At 53.0% G+C, this 15,763-nt stretch overlaps 1 protein-coding gene across 2 annotated transcripts in view; it reads left to right on the forward strand.

Moving 5' to 3' along the window:
• SOGA1 (suppressor of glucose, autophagy associated 1) overlaps window positions 1-15,763 on the forward strand; it is a 69,578-nt gene that overhangs the window by 40,075 nt on the left and 13,740 nt on the right. For both annotated transcript variants that reach the window (XM_045295137.1, XM_004697973.4), the window contains exons 6-13: window positions 982-1,107; window positions 2,479-2,709; window positions 3,915-4,019; window positions 4,883-5,050; window positions 6,126-6,377; window positions 8,120-8,191; window positions 9,191-9,261; window positions 10,922-12,272. In XM_045295137.1, the coding sequence (XP_045151072.1) occupies window positions 982-1,107; window positions 2,479-2,709; window positions 3,915-4,019; window positions 4,883-5,050; window positions 6,126-6,377; window positions 8,120-8,191; window positions 9,191-9,261; window positions 10,922-12,272 (2,376 nt within the window). The remainder of the gene's footprint in view (window positions 1-981; window positions 1,108-2,478; window positions 2,710-3,914; window positions 4,020-4,882; window positions 5,051-6,125; window positions 6,378-8,119; window positions 8,192-9,190; window positions 9,262-10,921; window positions 12,273-15,763) is intronic.

Consider the following 15,763-nt stretch of genomic DNA (forward strand, 5'->3'; position numbering starts at 1 on the left):
GGTTCTTCCCTGTTCAGTCATGGCTGACAAAGCAAAATCACAACAGACCCAAAATTGTACAGCCTTGGGTGAATGAGAATGACAACCAGATTGGAAACAGTTACAGGGAGGATGCCCTGCTAGAAATGTCATCTCCTTAGGAAACACAGACAGTCTGTGTGTTGCATAGCAACCGAATCTCTTGTCCAGCAGGGTCACCGCTGTGCCTGGCTCAAAGCTGGTGGCCAGCTCTGCGGCTCAGGATGTGGTGGGTCTCCACAGTGCTGGTGATAGTCTCGTCCCTCACACCAGGCTTCTGAAAGGGCTCTCGGTGCCTCTACATAGAGCCTTCCGGTCCGGGGCCTTTCTGTTTATCACTCCACCCCACCTACAGTTCTAAAATTCGGGTGTTTGTTTCTCGTCATCAGCCATGACTGAACCAACCCAAATTAGTTTGAAGTGCTGGTCCTTTGTACATTTTTCTACTGAGGCATACTTTTCACACAATTATTGTGATAGGGTATATAACTTTCAGAAGTACACATATGTCTTCTACTTTTCATTGAAGTGCAACATTATACATTCAATAAAAGACACCATTCTCAAAGGTGTGGTTGAATGTTTTTTTAAAACATTTGGATAGACCTATTGCTCTTTATAATTTATTATCTAAGCTATTACTAAATGTTCTGTGTATAAATCATAAGGTTGTGAACCCCATTATCAGTCCAACTTACTTTTCACAATAGTTTTTTTCTCCCTCAAATGAATTTCAGTGTGGAATTATCGGGTTAAGATTTTCATTGCTGCGCTTCCTCATCATGACGTCCCCTGGGGTGGTGACGGTGACTGTGCCTGAATTGTGCCTGAAGGGCATTGACCGGCTGGGCCACTGAGGCCTTGCTTACTGACCCGGCTTCCCTACCACTCTCATTCTCTGTCCACAGCGCCAGCCTTCCTCCTCTGTCTCCCTCCTCATTGTCTGTCTCCCACCCCCTCTAGATCAAAGAGCTGCAGCTGGTGCTGGCTGAGGCCCACGACAGCCTCCGGGGCCTTCAAGAGCAGCTCTCTCAGGAGCGGCAGCTAAGGAAGGAGGAGGCCGACAACTTCAGTCAGAAGATGGTCCAGGTGGGTGGGATCCAGTGCCCCCTCCCTGTACCTGCTCCAACCTCTCCTCTTGAACTAAAAGCTGTAGCCTCCTTACACTTCCAGCGTGTCATTGCCCTTGTGATGTTGCATTAACTGCACTGGGCTGGAGTCGGCCATTGACCTTAGGCCAGTGTCCTGTTCCCTTTCTGAGCGCTGGTTTCTCGGAAATGGAAGAGTCTCTGCTGTTGCTGGTTTCCTGTGTGAGCTGAGAGACGGCAGAAATGCCACAGGCTGGCAGGCAACCAACACAATAGTCCTGATAAGATCCCAACCGCGCCTGTGGCTGCTGAGCTGACTCAACTCAGAGTCACCCTCGCAGACAAGTACAGTTGCCCCATAAGGTCTCCGTGGCAATACATCTGCCCCCAAGCAGACTGTCCTGTCATTTTGGTTTCCGTAGTGCCACTGCAGGACAGAGTAGACCTTTCCAAGACTTTCATCTGTATGGGAGCAGACTGCCACGTCCTTCTCGCCGAGTGGCTGGTGGGCTCCACGCCCAGCCTTCCACGGGGCCAACCCTGTAATGTGTGCCAGGCCTCCCCACGCTCTATCTTCCAAGCTCTGCATTCTACCCTGTGGGATGCCCCCCTGGCTCAGCGGGGAGACGGCTGCTCACAGAGCTGTGCCCGGGTTTGAGCCCACACTGCGAGGGGGGCATTGGGCTTCTGATGCGGGTCTCTGGCACCGCCTTCACCTTGACCCGGCGCCGCTCCTTGGGTGTCCTGATCTGTGCCCCCCTCAAATAGCAGCTGTCCTCACACCTCTTGGGGTTGTTTGCGCTCCCCTTGGGTCACCCCTTCCCCTGCATCGCCGCCCCACCCTCACAGGGTTCTCACGAACCTGAGAGTTCTTGTGGAGGACTTGGCTCCCAGGAGACGCTCAGGAGATGGCTCTTCCGTCTGACAGCGCTGGGTTCTATGCTCAACTCCTTCCCTGCTTGCCAACTGGTTATCGCTGCTCTGCACTCAACTACACGTCCCCAGGCCAGCGCTTCACCATCTCCCCATGATGCCGTGAAAGAAAGGCCTGGGGAGAACTGTTACCAAAAAGATGGCAGCCAAGCAAACCCAAGAGAGCCGTATACACTTGTGACAGCGGGGGTCGCCGGACGTTGGATTTGGCTCCTTGGCAAATCTGATTTTCTTTGTCACAGAATGTGCTATTGCTGCTGGAGTCTCTTAGCAGTGATTTCCCATGGGTGCTGTCCAGATCTTTCCTCCCTGGCCTTCCTTGGGGCCTTCCTTGGGATGAGGTAGCATGGTCAGAAGCCCTTCGACCTCACACAACTGGAAGTTCCGTCCCCTTGGGGAACCTGGGGTGGTTCATGCCATGCTCTTGCCTCGCTTGCAGCTGAAAGAGGACCAGCAGAGGGCGCTCTTGCGGAGGGAGTTTGAGCTGCAGAGTCTGGGCCTGCAGCGGAGGCTGGAGCAGAAATTCTGGAGCCAGGAGAAGAACATGCTGGTGCAGGAGTCCCAGCAGTTCAAACACAACTTCCTGCTGCTGTTCATGAAGCTCCGGTGGTTCCTCAAGTGCTGGCGGCAGGGCAAGGTCCCGCTCAACGAGGGCGATGACTTCCTAGAGGTAGGCTTGCGTTGCAGCAGGAAGGGGGTGTGAAATGCTTGTAGTATGAGAGGGCCACCCCAAGGGCGTTGCCACCGCCCCAAGGTCACACGGGCTGCCAGTTTGCTAGCTTCCAGCCCCACGTTCATTCATTCGCTCAGCCTCTGTCTGCCAGGAACCTGATCTTTCCTGGTCGCTGTGGCAGGTGTCGGGGATGCCATGGTGAAGAAGACTGGAGCAAGTCTTTACCTACTGCCTCTCTTGTACGGCACGCTTCCCTCTGTCACTGATGTCAGGGCCTTCGGCACACGGTATGAGCTGCTGGATTTCATCATCTGGCTTGGTGGTTCTTGTAGGGAGCCCTGGTGGCAGTAGTGACAGCACTGGGCTGCCATCTACAAGCCCAGCAGTTTGAAACCACCAGCTGCCCCGAGGGAGAAAGACGAGCCTTTCTACTCTCATAAAAAGTTACAATTTCGGAAACCCACCGTAGCAGCTCTACCCTGTCCTAGTTGGCATTGACTCAGTGGCAGTGAGTTTGAGTTTTTGTTGGCTGTTCATTATATTGTATACAGATAAATGTTTATGGGTTTTTTTCCCCACCCTTTGAAAGTATAGTTTGTGTAGACCACACACACATGAAGTGTACGATGAGTTTATATGGTACACACCTTATAACGCCCTTCCAGATCACAATAGAGCATGCAGCAGTACTCCCAGATGGCTGTGTAGCATCTCTCTCGAGGCAAAACGCTCACTCCAGCATAGCCACTATTCTGACACTCTAGCTTTGCTGATTCTAGATCCTGCCCTGTAGGAAGCGCTACAACATGAGTCTTTTGTGTATGTAGTCGTTCACGTTCTGGCTTCTTCTGCTCAACATAATAGTTCTGAGGTTATCGATGATTTGCATGTAGTGGAAGTCGGTTCTTTTTCATGGCTTTACATGGTCCTATTATTATTTTTTCAGCGCAAGTTTATATGGTCAATTAAGTTCCCCTTTGACCATGATGAGGCCAGAGATCAAAGAGTTGGGAGACTGGTGCTGAGCTGGGGTGTCCTTAGTCCACCCTGGGCCATCAGCCTCTCCACTCCTGCTTCCTGCCTGGGCTGGCAGCCTCCTTTCTACCTGGGCCACTGACAGAAGTGGCTCCTCCTAAGAACTGGGGCCCCAGACTTCATGCCTTCCTGCCCCTATCACATTTATTTGCTTTTTAAAAAAATAGGTGAACAGCATGAAGGAGCTCTACCTGCTGATGGAGGAAGAGGAGTTAAACGCCCAGCATTCTGACAACAAGACCTGCACGGGGGACAGCTGGACCCAGAACACGGTGTGTTCTCAGCCCCTTGCCCTTGTTCCCTTGGCCACTTAGTGACCACTCCTGCTGCCGTCGAGGGCCCAGCCCTGTTCTGGGAGCTGGAGCTGCAGAGGTCAGCAGCTCTCAGATGCTCAGGGCTGTGGGGCATGTCAGCCATCCCAGAGCAGTGACAGGCGGGCAGATGAGGGACTGTGGGGTCCCAGGTGAATCGTCGGCTAATTCTGTTGGAGTGTAAGGGACGGTATCAGAGAGCAGGCATCATAGGGAATGAGTTTTGAAGGATAAATAGGTGCCTGCTTGATAGTGAACAGGGAGAGCTCTTCTGGGCCAAGAGAATTGTGTATATAAAGAGGTGTAGCACAGGGTTTATGGGACTACCTGGGATTGGTGATGTACAAGGCAGAGGCTATAAGGACTCGAGGGTGGGGTAAGAGGATGACGGGCCTTGTGGTCTGGGGTTCAGGAACTCAAATCAAGAGGGAGCAGTCTCCCTGGGGACACACAATGAGGAAAAGATTGAGGCTCAGTCAGACACAGTTGGTGAACTTTCCTGGTTCAGGCTCCCCCTGTGGCCTGTGGTGGGTCAGAGAGACCCGTCCTAGGCAAGAAGAACATGTAGTCAGGGCCTCGATGCCATGGACACTGGAAAAAACTAGGGCTCCCTTGGGGACAGCCTATTCCATGACTACTGTAGATATTTGTGTGTGAAGCTAGGACACCCGAGGGCCTAGGGCTAGGGCTAGGCTTGCCATACCCAGTTTATGGGCGAGGTAACCCAGCAAGGTCGTGGAACTTGTCTAAGGCCTGTGAGCACCCCATCTGCCTGCCCCCGCCCCTCCGAAAGCTCCTGACCCAGGCCTTGCCCCTGTCCACAGCCTAACGAGTATGTCAAGACGCTGGCCGACATGAAGGTGACGCTGAAGGAGCTATGCTGGCTGCTCCGGGATGAGCGCCGTGGCCTGACCGAGCTTCAGCAGCAGTTTGCCAAGGCCAAAGCCACCTGGGAGACAGAGCGGGCGGAGCTCAAGGGCCATACTGCCCAGGTGAGCCTGCCTGCTCCCATCTCAGCCATCCCCACCAACCCCCACACACACCTGTTAGGTCTGCGAGCAGGATGCCCAGGCTATGTATGCTCCTGAAGACTCAGGAAGCCCTCCACTTCATCTTGCAGCTCAGAGAGGGCATGCAACTTCCTCAGAGTCACACAGCAAGGGTCCCAGAAACAGGGGGAACTAGGAGTCCCTGATGGAGAAACAAGATGGGGGGTGGCAAAGGGTTATGGGATGCCTTTCTTTTCCCTGAGGCTCACAGTGGGGCCAGATGCTTACATGCCCTGCCCATATCTGGTGATGCCCTTCGTTCGCATACACCCAGACTCCTGTTGGCCTCACTCCCTCTTCCTCTCCTTGTCAGGCTGTCCCTTTCCCCGTCACAACCGGCCTCTGCTTTCTTTTCTCCTCACACTGGGACTCCCTTCCACCCAGCCTGACCAAACCAGCCTTTACCAGGAGTCTGGGAGTTTGGTCTCTGCTGTGGGCCTGGGGCCAAGTTGCTTTCCCGCTCTGATGTGAAAAGAGAGAGTGGACATCCTCCTACTCAGGGACAATCCTCTGGCCACATAGCTCTGCAAGGCCAGGCTCCAGCTCCTTCCAGTCTGTCCCTGCTGCAGGTTACACACCCGCTTCCTTCCCCAAGCATCAGTGGCCCTTTGGAGATGGCCATCTGATGATTGCTGTTGGGTTGGCCTCAAAACAGGCCCAGAAGAGTTTAGTCTCTTTTTCTCTGCCCCTCCTGACTCCCCACAACTGTGATCCTTAGTTTCTTCCCAGTTCTCCCAGATTCTGGCTTCTAGGAACCACTGTTTTCTCATCCTGAAATCGTCCCTGCAGGTCTTTATGACGCCTCTCCTTCTAGGTAACCCCCAGCGCCACGGTTCCCACTCACCCTTCCAACCCAGCTGATCCAGATGCACCTGGCCCCAGGGATTAACATCCCAGACCCCGTGGCCTAGGATGCAGGGTGGGTTCATTCATGAGGGTAGGACCCAGGACAGAGAAACGGCAGAAGGCATCAAGGAGTGGCCTCCTGGTGCCAGCCCGCCCACCTGATCTTCTGCAGATGGAGCTGAAAGCCGGGAAAGGGGCTGGGGAGCGGCCAGGGCCCGACTGGAAGGCGGCCCTGCAGCGGGAACGGGAGGAGCAGCAGCACCTCCTGGCTGAGTCCTACAGCGCAGTCATGGAGTTGACGCGGCAGCTGCAGATCAGCGAGCGCAACTGGAGCCAGGAGAAGCTGCAGCTGGTGGAGCGGCTGCAGGGCGAGAAGCAACAGGTGGAGCAGCAGGTGAAGGAGCTGCAGAACCGCCTCAGCCAGGTGAGGCCTGCCCTAGCCCAAGCTGACAGAGGCTACCAAGGGGAAGTCACTGTAGAAAGAGTCCTGGGGCAGCACCTCCCCCAAAGGCTAGCTGGATTCTCTAAGTGTTCAGACAGTGAGTTCCAGGAACAGGACTCCATCAGCTATAGGTGGGTCCAGGTGCTCAAGCAATGAGGTGCAGGGGTAGCATCACCTTCGGTTATCGCTGGATCCATCACCTTCAGCTATAGCTGGATCCAGGTGCCCAAAGTTTGCAGTAGGGACTAAGTCACTGGGTCAGTCTTTTTGCTTGTGTTCCTCTGGTAGTGTTCTTGTAAGCACGCTATTTCCGAAGCAGAACCAAGTTCATGGCCATCGAGTCAATTTGACTCAAAGCGACCCTACAGGACAGGCTAGAACCGCCCTCGTGGGTTTCTGAGACTGTACCTCTTCCAAGAGTAGAAGCCTTGCCTTTCCCCCGAGGAGCAGGTGCTGGGTTTGACCCAGCCCTAGTGTCATCTGTCATTGCTGTTGCCCACATGGTGGGGTTTTGTGTGGTTGGCTATATTATTCTTGGTCTATTGTTGGTTCCCAAGAAGCAAAGGCTGAGATGTGGGCTCCCCTACAAGCAGGGTGACCAACCTGCACCAGTTGGCCTGCGACTGGGGGTGTACCACGTCTTTCAGCTTCAAAACCAGGACTGTCCTGGGTCCACCAAGCTGATGGAGTCCACTGTGTACAAGTGGTCTGTTAAGGGAAAGCAGAGTGGAACAGGAGGCGGGGGAAAGGCCACCCATGAATATACTTCCGGCGGAAACCTGCTCTCCGCCTCAGCCGGTGGGTGTTCAGGAGTATACAGAGGAAGTTGTCCCTCCACAGTAAGGTGGCCGTCTTGAGCCAAGAGCCTGGCTTCTATATGCCCTGTTTGAATCCGTCTGCCCTGAAAATAAGCTCTGTTTGCCCAAGGCCATCTTCTTGACAAGGTTGCAACAACAGATGGGGGACAGCTCCCCCAAACACAGTATCTGCACCATCGTGATTGTTACCACTGCCCCTTACTTAGCCGCCCGCCTCAGACAGGTCCCTTCCCTGCTCTCATCTGTGAAACAAAACCACTAATGTAACCCGCCTCATCAGGTTGCTGGGAGGAGTCTGTTCTGTGTGAATAGCCACTGGGCAACGTCACACACCCTCCTGGAGGGCATGGCGCACCACGAGGAGGATCAAAGGCCAGTTCGAGGCTCAGTGGGAAATAGTGCTGGGACCCACTAGTGAAAAGAGCCATAGCGGGACACTCCAAGAAGCTGGTAGAGCTGTTCCTTGAATGGCAATGGACAGACGTCCTTGTAACAGCTGTTTCCACTGTAGGCTTCGCGGCCTCCTTAACCATTGCCCGTAGGTACTTAAAGGAGCCCCGGTGGGTGAGTGTTTGGGTTGCTAACTGAAGGTGGGAGGTCTGAACCCACACGGGAAAGGATGAGGTGGTCAGTCTGCTTCCATAAAGATGGATAGTCATGGAAACCGTAGATGGCCCTTCTACCCTCCTATAGGGCTGATTAGAGCTGGCATCGGCTCGTTGGTGGTGGGGTTGGCAGTGGGTGGTTACTTGGCTTCGCTTTTATTCTGCAAACCTGGCCCCACCTTGCAGGTGGCTCAGTGGGCAGATGGCTCCTGGCCCATGATCTGAGTCCTCTCTTGGACTACAGAGAATAACTGGGGAGCAGCTTTCCTCACACTGACCCATCCCTTTTGCCTTTGTCCAGCTGCAGAAGGCTGCTGACCCCTGGGTCCTTAAGCACACGGACCTCGAGAAGCCGGACAACAGCTGGAAAGAGGTGAGTCAGGTCGCGGGGTAGCGGCCGCAGCGCTCTCTTGGCCTCTGGCTACACCAGACAGTCCCTGGGTGGGCCGCACCCTAAGGAAGATGCTGACTATGCCTCACAGGTCACACCCTGGCACACTGGCCTCCTCCTCAGTCCTGGGGCATAGTGCCTGCTGGTGATGTAGGGACCCAGGAAGGAGGACAGACTGGGTGTCTCTTTTGTACCCTGAAAAACCATGCCTCTAAATCATTGCGTGGTCTTGAGAAAGCCCCTTTCCCTCTCTGGGCTCCTGCCACCTCATTGTTCAGATGTGAATCACATACTCTGTGCTGGCCCAGGCCTGGGGTGGAGAACAATGGGTGTGGGGAACAATGAAGTCACTTAGGTGAGGCTTTCATGGAAGTCACTTAGGTGAGGCTTTCACGGAAGCCTCAGGCAAGGTGCCGGTGGTGCCACAGTGCTGAGTAAGCAGTCTGAGACTGCACATGCAGCCTTGGGCTGAGGATGTGGCTGGGCAAGACTGTTTGCCTTTTGGGGGCTGCTGAGACAGGAGAGAGGATTGTCCTGGGCCCCGAGGGGTCTGCTGATGAAGGTTCAGAAAGCCGGCCCAGATAGGGGTGGGGGGGGCGCTATGCCTCTGCAACCAAGGTGAAGCAGGCCCCCACCTCCACCCCACCCCCCAAACCCCCAAGCAGGAGCCACCAGGGCCCTTCTCTCACCACCAACTGAACAGCGGGCGCTGGGCTGGGGGAGGCTCCCTTGGAGCTCTCTGTGGTGGCTGGGCTTAGACCCACGTCCTCACTTCCAGGGGGTCTGAGGAGCAAGTGGGAGGAGGGGCTCAGCCACAGCGCAGCCAGAACTGACGTCTCCAGTGTCACTACTGTGCCACAGATGAGGAGACTGAGGCATAGAGGGAGTGGCGTGCCCGGCATCAGCTCCCACCCTGGGAACCACCACTACGGGCCCTCAGGACTGGGCAGTAGGACTGACCCTTGTCTTTTCTCTCGGCAGACCCGCAGTGAGAAGATCCACGACAAGGAGGCGGGCTCCGAAACTGAGATCGGGGGAAGCGGCTTAAAGAGGTGCTGGCCTCCCCTCCCCTTTGCCTCCGCCCTCCCTTCCCCGCACGCCCACGGCTTCCCCCGGGCTGAGTTAGAAAAATCTGATTTCTGTGGAGTCCAAAGCACCCAGGAGCCGTAAAGCTTGGGGCAGTTGGATGGGAGTTGTTTGGAGCTTAGAAAGCTGGGGCCTTAGCATATCCTAGCTGGGAGAGAGGCTCTCTCCACGCTTGGCCTCCTGAGGTTCTTTCTTCCTGTTCCTGGCATTAGTGGACACCCCTTGCTGGTACGAGGGAGCAGCTTCCTTTGGCTCCAGCCCTGAGCTGAGCCAGGGCTGGGGGTTGGGGGGGGTGGCACTCAAAGGACCATGTCTCCACTGATGAAGAACCAGCGAAAGGAGGGAGGGAAGCAGAGCCCACCTAAGCTAGGCGCCCAGCGGGTCCTGGATGAAGAGGGTGGGCTCTGAGGCCAAGGATTCCGGGTCTGAATTCCTGCTCTGCCATTTCTAGCTCTGGGCTTTGAGCCAATACTTCCTTCTCTGCTGCCCCGAGACTCTGCTAATAAGACTCCTCCAGGAGTCTCTGAGAGGAACGAATGATAGGGCATGTGAGATGCATTTGCAGGCGTTGGCTCTTTCAGTCAGGGGTTGTCGTGGTCAGCAGTATGAACCCACAAGCCACTGTTGAGGAGAAAGAGGAGGCTTTCTGCTCCCATAAAGATCGACAGTCCCGGAAACCCACGAAGTCAATTCTACTCTGTCCTGTAGGGTCACTGTGAGTCGTAATCGACTTGATGGCAGTGGGCTTGCTTGGTTTTTGGTTTGGGCATTTTCAGTCAGCAGGCAGCACAGGTGCCAGGTCTGTGTCAGGGGCCTAATGCCATGTGAGTTTGGGTGCTCCCAGCAGCAGACCCTGAGATAAGGATTGGAGTGCACATGGTTAATTTAGAAGAGGGCTGGAAGGAGTTAGGGGAGAGAGACAGGGACTTAGAAAGCTGCCTCTTCTCATAAAGATGTACAGTCTCAGAAACCCTAAGGAGCGGTTCCACCCTGTCCTACAAGGTCCCTCTGAGTCACAGTCAACTCAACGGCAGTGAGTCTGGTTTTTGTTTTGGTATTCGTGCAGTGGTTAAGCCACTTGGCTTTAGAAGGTTGGCCTTTCAAACCCACCAGCCATCCCATGGGAGAAAAGACCTAGCAAGCTGCTCCCAGGAGATTTCAACCTGGGAAACCCACCGGCGCCATTTGACTCTGTCCTTTGGGGTCCCTATGAGTCCGATTCAGCCCACTGGCAGTAGGTTTGGTATTTTGGTTTCTCAGACAGTCATCCCACGGGCCACCAGGAGTTCAGTCTCACTGAGGCACTCTGGGAGCCTCCGTCAGGATCCACCACATCACCACTGTTTGATGAGGGCTGTGTGTGGCAATGTTAACTGACGTTTATGGTTTCTCTGGGTGGAGGGCAAGCCGTCTGGTGGAGCACGGCAGGGGTGTACATTATGCAGTTTGGGGTGTGTAGGTCTAGGGTGGGGGCAGGCCGCTAATGGCATCTTACGTAGAGGAAATGAGGAAGATGAATCTGGTCCCCTGCCTTCCTGTAGCTTGAGGTCCAGAGAAGTGGACCAGAGAAGGTGCAAGGTCTAAGCGCCCTTCCACTGACACCACTTCCTCTGCTGCCCTTCCCAGGACCAAATCTGTTTCTTCCATGTCCGAGTTTGAAAGTTTGCTTGACTGCTCCCCGTACCTTGCGGGCGAACCCACCCTGGGCAAGAAGCTTTCCGGCAACCCCGCCTTTGCTTTTGTGAATCCCGAGTCAGGGGACCCCGAGAAGGAGGCCAAGGAAAAGCCCGGGCTCTCGCCACGGGACTGCGCCCACCTGGGCACGCTGGCTTGCCACAACCCCGCCGGGAGACAGATGCAGCGCAGCCACACGGCTCCCGACAAGACTGGCATCCGAGTGTACTACAGCCCGCCTCTGGCCCGGCGCCTGGGCGTCCCTGTGGTCCATGATAAGGAGGGCAAGATCATCATCGAGCCCGGCTTCCTCTTCACGACGGCCAAGCCCAAAGAGTCAGCTGAGGCCGACGGGCTGGCCGAGAGCTCTTACAGCCGGTGGCTCTGTAACTTCTCCCGGCAGCGCCTGGATGGCAGCTCCGGGGCCAGTCCCTCGGCGGCCGGGCCTGGCTTCCCAGCCGCCCTGCATGACTTCGAGATGTCGGGCAACATGAGCGATGACATGAAGGAGATCACCAATTGCGTGCGCCAGGCCATGCGCTCGGGCTCGCTGGGGAGGAAAGTCAAGAGCACGTCCAGTCAGACGGTGGGCCTGGCCAGCGTGGGCACACAGACCATCCGCACGGTCAGCGTGGGCCTGCAGACTGACCCTCCCCGCAGCAGCCTCCACAGCAAGAGCTGGTCCCCGCGCAGCTCCTCGCTCGTCTCTGTGCGCAGTAAGCAGATCTCCTCCTCCCTGGACAAGGTGCATTCGCGCATCGAGCGGCCATGCTGCTCGCCCAAGTATGGCTCGCCCAAGCTCCAGCGGCGGTCGGTGTCCAAGCTGGACAACACCAAGGACCGGAGCCTGTGGAACCTTCACCAGGGCAAGCAGAACGGCTCAGCCTGGGCCCGCTCCACCACCACCCGGGACAGCCCTGTCTTGAGGAACATCAACGATGGGCTGTCCAGCCTCTTCAGTGTGGTAGAGCACTCGGGGAGCACAGAGTCCGTCTGGAAATTGGGCATGTCCGAGGCACGGGCCAAACCCGAGCCTCCCAAGTATGGCCTCGTGCAGGAATTCTTCCGCAACGTGTGCGGCCGAGCACCCAGCCCCACCTCTGCAGCGGGGGAAGAGAGCACCAAGAAGCTGGAGCCCCTCCCTCCAGCAAGCTACCATCAGCCAGAGAGTGTGGCCAGGATCTTAAACAAGAAGGCAGCCAAGTGCACCACCGTTGAGGATGCCAGGCCTGCTGTCCTCCCCCAGGTGGGGAAGGATGGCGTCCTCCGGGATGGAGATGGAGCCACGGTCCTTTCCAATGAGGTAGGTGGATGGGGTGGACAGGACATTTTATCTTGGGGAGGTGGCTTATAAGATTGTGGGCTTTTAATACCCAAGCTCTTTCAGTTTTCAGACTTGGCAGGAAGGGGGTGGGGGTGGGGGTGTGTCAAACTCAAAGGGCTCTTGTGCTAGGGAAGTAAATCCCAGGCACTTTGCTGAAGGTTTATGCTCTCTTCTCCACCGCTCATTTCTACAGAGGTTCAAGTTAATCATATCTGTGAGTCCATGGAACTGGGACTTTGTTAGGGTTCCTGAACGCTTTTCCCTTTGAACTAAAATCCACTTGAGATTTGGATGGTACAGGATTATTGGCAGATGTCTGAAATCCTCCTGCTTTGAATATAGTAAGGTTTAGACTTCGTAAATCTTAGGGATGTGCTAGAGCTGGCTCAGATCGGCACATGAGGGCGGACTGTACACATCTCTTCCCAACTCTTCTGGAGACAGCACGTGGGTAACTTGGAATCAGTCATTGTAGAAGTATTTACACCATGGATATCGGCATCTGCTATAAATCTGGGGGTTGTTTTACTTGGCTTTGTTTTGTTTCTAGAGAACTAGCTGTTAAACATTTCCCAAAATAAAACTGAATTCGATCTTTAAAAATCTATATGAAATGTCCCACCACTCGCCTGTCGGTTTGTTGTGCTGTGGGTGGCTTGTGAGTGGCTGTGATGCAGGAGGCGATGCTGCTGTTTATTTCAAATGCCAGCAGGGTCACCCAAAGGGAACAGGTTTCAGCAGAGCCTTTAGACTAAGAACAGACAATAAAGAAGGGCTTGGCCGCCCTCTTCCCCCCTTCAGAGGGCGGGGCCACTGGGAACCTGATTCATAGCTTTGAAGCACTGCCATGTCCTGAAGGCCTAAGGAATGGGCGCAGAACACTGTGGGAAACAGTGCCGGAAGATGGGATCCTGGGGTCAGAGGGTCAGAAATGTGGCTGAGGAGGAGCAGGTTTCTCAGCACAGAATGGCTCTGGTGACATGAGACGGGGAAAGAGTGTGGGAGTGGAGCCTTCAGGACCTTCGGGGCACGACTCAAGGTAAGGTGAAATAAATGCAAAGTTCTGCTAGTGATCGGGGCTCAGAATGTTTGCAGTGAGTCAAGGAAAATTGGACATCATTCAAAATGAAAGGAAACACATAAAGATGGATAATCCTAGGCATCAGTGAGCTGAAATGGACTGGTATAGGCCGTTTTGCATCAGAAGAGTCACGGTTTTCTGTGCCAGGAATAGTGCAATCAAGAGGAATAGCAGGACATTCATTGTCAGGAAGGACACAGCAAAACCAATTATGAAGTACAATGCTGTCTGGTAGGATTATCTTTATCAATCTGATCGGATTATATATATATATATATATCTACCTTCAAGGAAATCCAATCAGTACAACTATTATTCAAATTTACGTACCAACCACCAAAGCTGGTGATGAAGAAATTGAAGAATTTACCAATAACTTCAGTAGGAAATTGATCAAACATGCAGTCAAGATGCGTTGATAACTATGGGCTATTGGAATGCAAACGCCGGAAACAGGAAGGAACAGTAGTTGGAAAATATGGACTGAGTGATAGAAATGGAGCTGGAGCTCACATGATAGAATTTTTGTATGTTTATTTTATGTTAAATCACTTTATTGGGGGCTCTTACGGCTCTTATCACAATCCATATATATATCCATTTTGTCAAACATGAGCCCTTGATATCAGTTCCTCATTTTCACCCTCTCCCCGCATCCTCCCTCTCTCACGAACCCTTGATAATTTATAAATTATTATTTTTTCATGTCTTACACTGACTGATGTCTCCCTTCACCTACTTTTCTGTTTTCCATCCCCTAGGGAGGGGGTTGTATGTAGATCACTGTGAGTGGTTCCCCCTTTCTCTCCCCACCTTTCTCTTATCCTTCTGGTATCACTGCTCTCATCATTGGTGGTTTATCTGTCCTGGATTCCCTGTGTCTCCAGTTCTTATCTGCACCAGTGTACATCCTCTGGTCTAGCTGGATTTGTAAGGTAGAATCGGGATCATGATAGTGGGGGGTAGAGGAAGCATTGAAGAACTAAAGGAAAGTTGTATGTTTCATTGTTGCTATACTGCACCCTGACTGGCTCGTCTCCTCCCCGAGACCCTTCTGTGAGGGGATGTCCAGTTGCCTACAGGTGGGCTTTGGGTCTCCACTCCGCACTCCCCCTCATTCACAGTGATATGGTTTTTTTATCTTTGATGCCTGATACCTGATCCTATCAACACCTCGTGATCACACAGGCTGGTGTGCTTCTTCCATGTGGGCTTTGTTGCTTCTCATCTAGATGGACACTTGTTTATCTTCAAGCCTTTAAGACCCCAGATGCAATATCTTTTGACAGCCGGACACCATCAGCTTTTTCACATTTGCTTATGCACCCATTTGTCTTCAGTGATCGTATTGGGAAGGTGAGCACATGTGACAGAATTTTGCAAAACCAATGACTTGTTCATAGTAAATGCCTTTTTTCAAGAACACAAAAGGTGACTGTATACGTGGTCTTCTACAGATGAAATACGCAGAAATCAGATTGACTGCATCTGTGGAAGAGATGCTGGAGAAGCTCAGTATCCACAGCTAAAACCAGGCAGGGGCTGACCGGAAGAGACCATTAACTCTTCATATGTCCGTTTGGGATACAGCTTCAGAAAATGAGACCAAGTCCCTGAGAGCCAGAGTATGGCATTGCGTTGTTGGTCCCACCTGAATTTCGAGAACATCTCAAGAACAGATTTGACATATTGAACACTGACGACAGAACTGATGAGCTGTGTAGGACGACATCAAGATTATCATTCGTGAAGAAAGCAAAAGGTCATTAAAAAGACAGGAAAGAAAAGATCAAAGTGGATGTCAGAAGAGACTCTGAAACTGGTTCTTAGTCACAGAGTAACCAAAAGCAAATGGAAGAAATAACTAATTCAAAGAGCTGAAAAGAAAATTTCAAAGGCAGCTTAAGTAGACAAAGACAAATATTATAACAGAAGGTGCAAAGACCTAGAACTAGAAAAACAAAAAGGAAGAACACGCTCAGCATATCTTAAACTGAGAGAACTCAAGAAAAAAATGGAAGCCTTGAGTTGCAATCTTGAAAGAGTCTATAGACCAAGTATTGAATGATGCAGGAAGCATCAAAAGAATACAGAGTCACTGTACCATAAAGAACTAGCTGACATTCCACCATCTCAGGAGGTAGCATATTAGTAGGAACCAATGGTGCTGAAGGAAGAACTTCAAGCTGCACGAAATACTTTAGCCAAAAACAAGGCTCCAAGAATTGATGGAATACCAATTGTAATGTTTCAGCAGGATGATGAAGCATTGGAAGCACTTGCTTGACTCTGCCAGGAAATGTGGACGACAAACACTTGGCCAACTAACTGGAAGAGATCCATTCCAAAGAAAGTGATGCAACAGAATGCTCAAACTGTAGGAAAATAT

This window comes from Echinops telfairi, unplaced genomic scaffold (genome assembly GCF_000313985.2).
Source record: "Echinops telfairi isolate 266 unplaced genomic scaffold, ASM31398v2 ScPeMD7_5592;HRSCAF=6446, whole genome shotgun sequence".
NCBI lineage: Eukaryota > Metazoa > Chordata > Mammalia > Afrosoricida > Tenrecidae > Echinops > Echinops telfairi.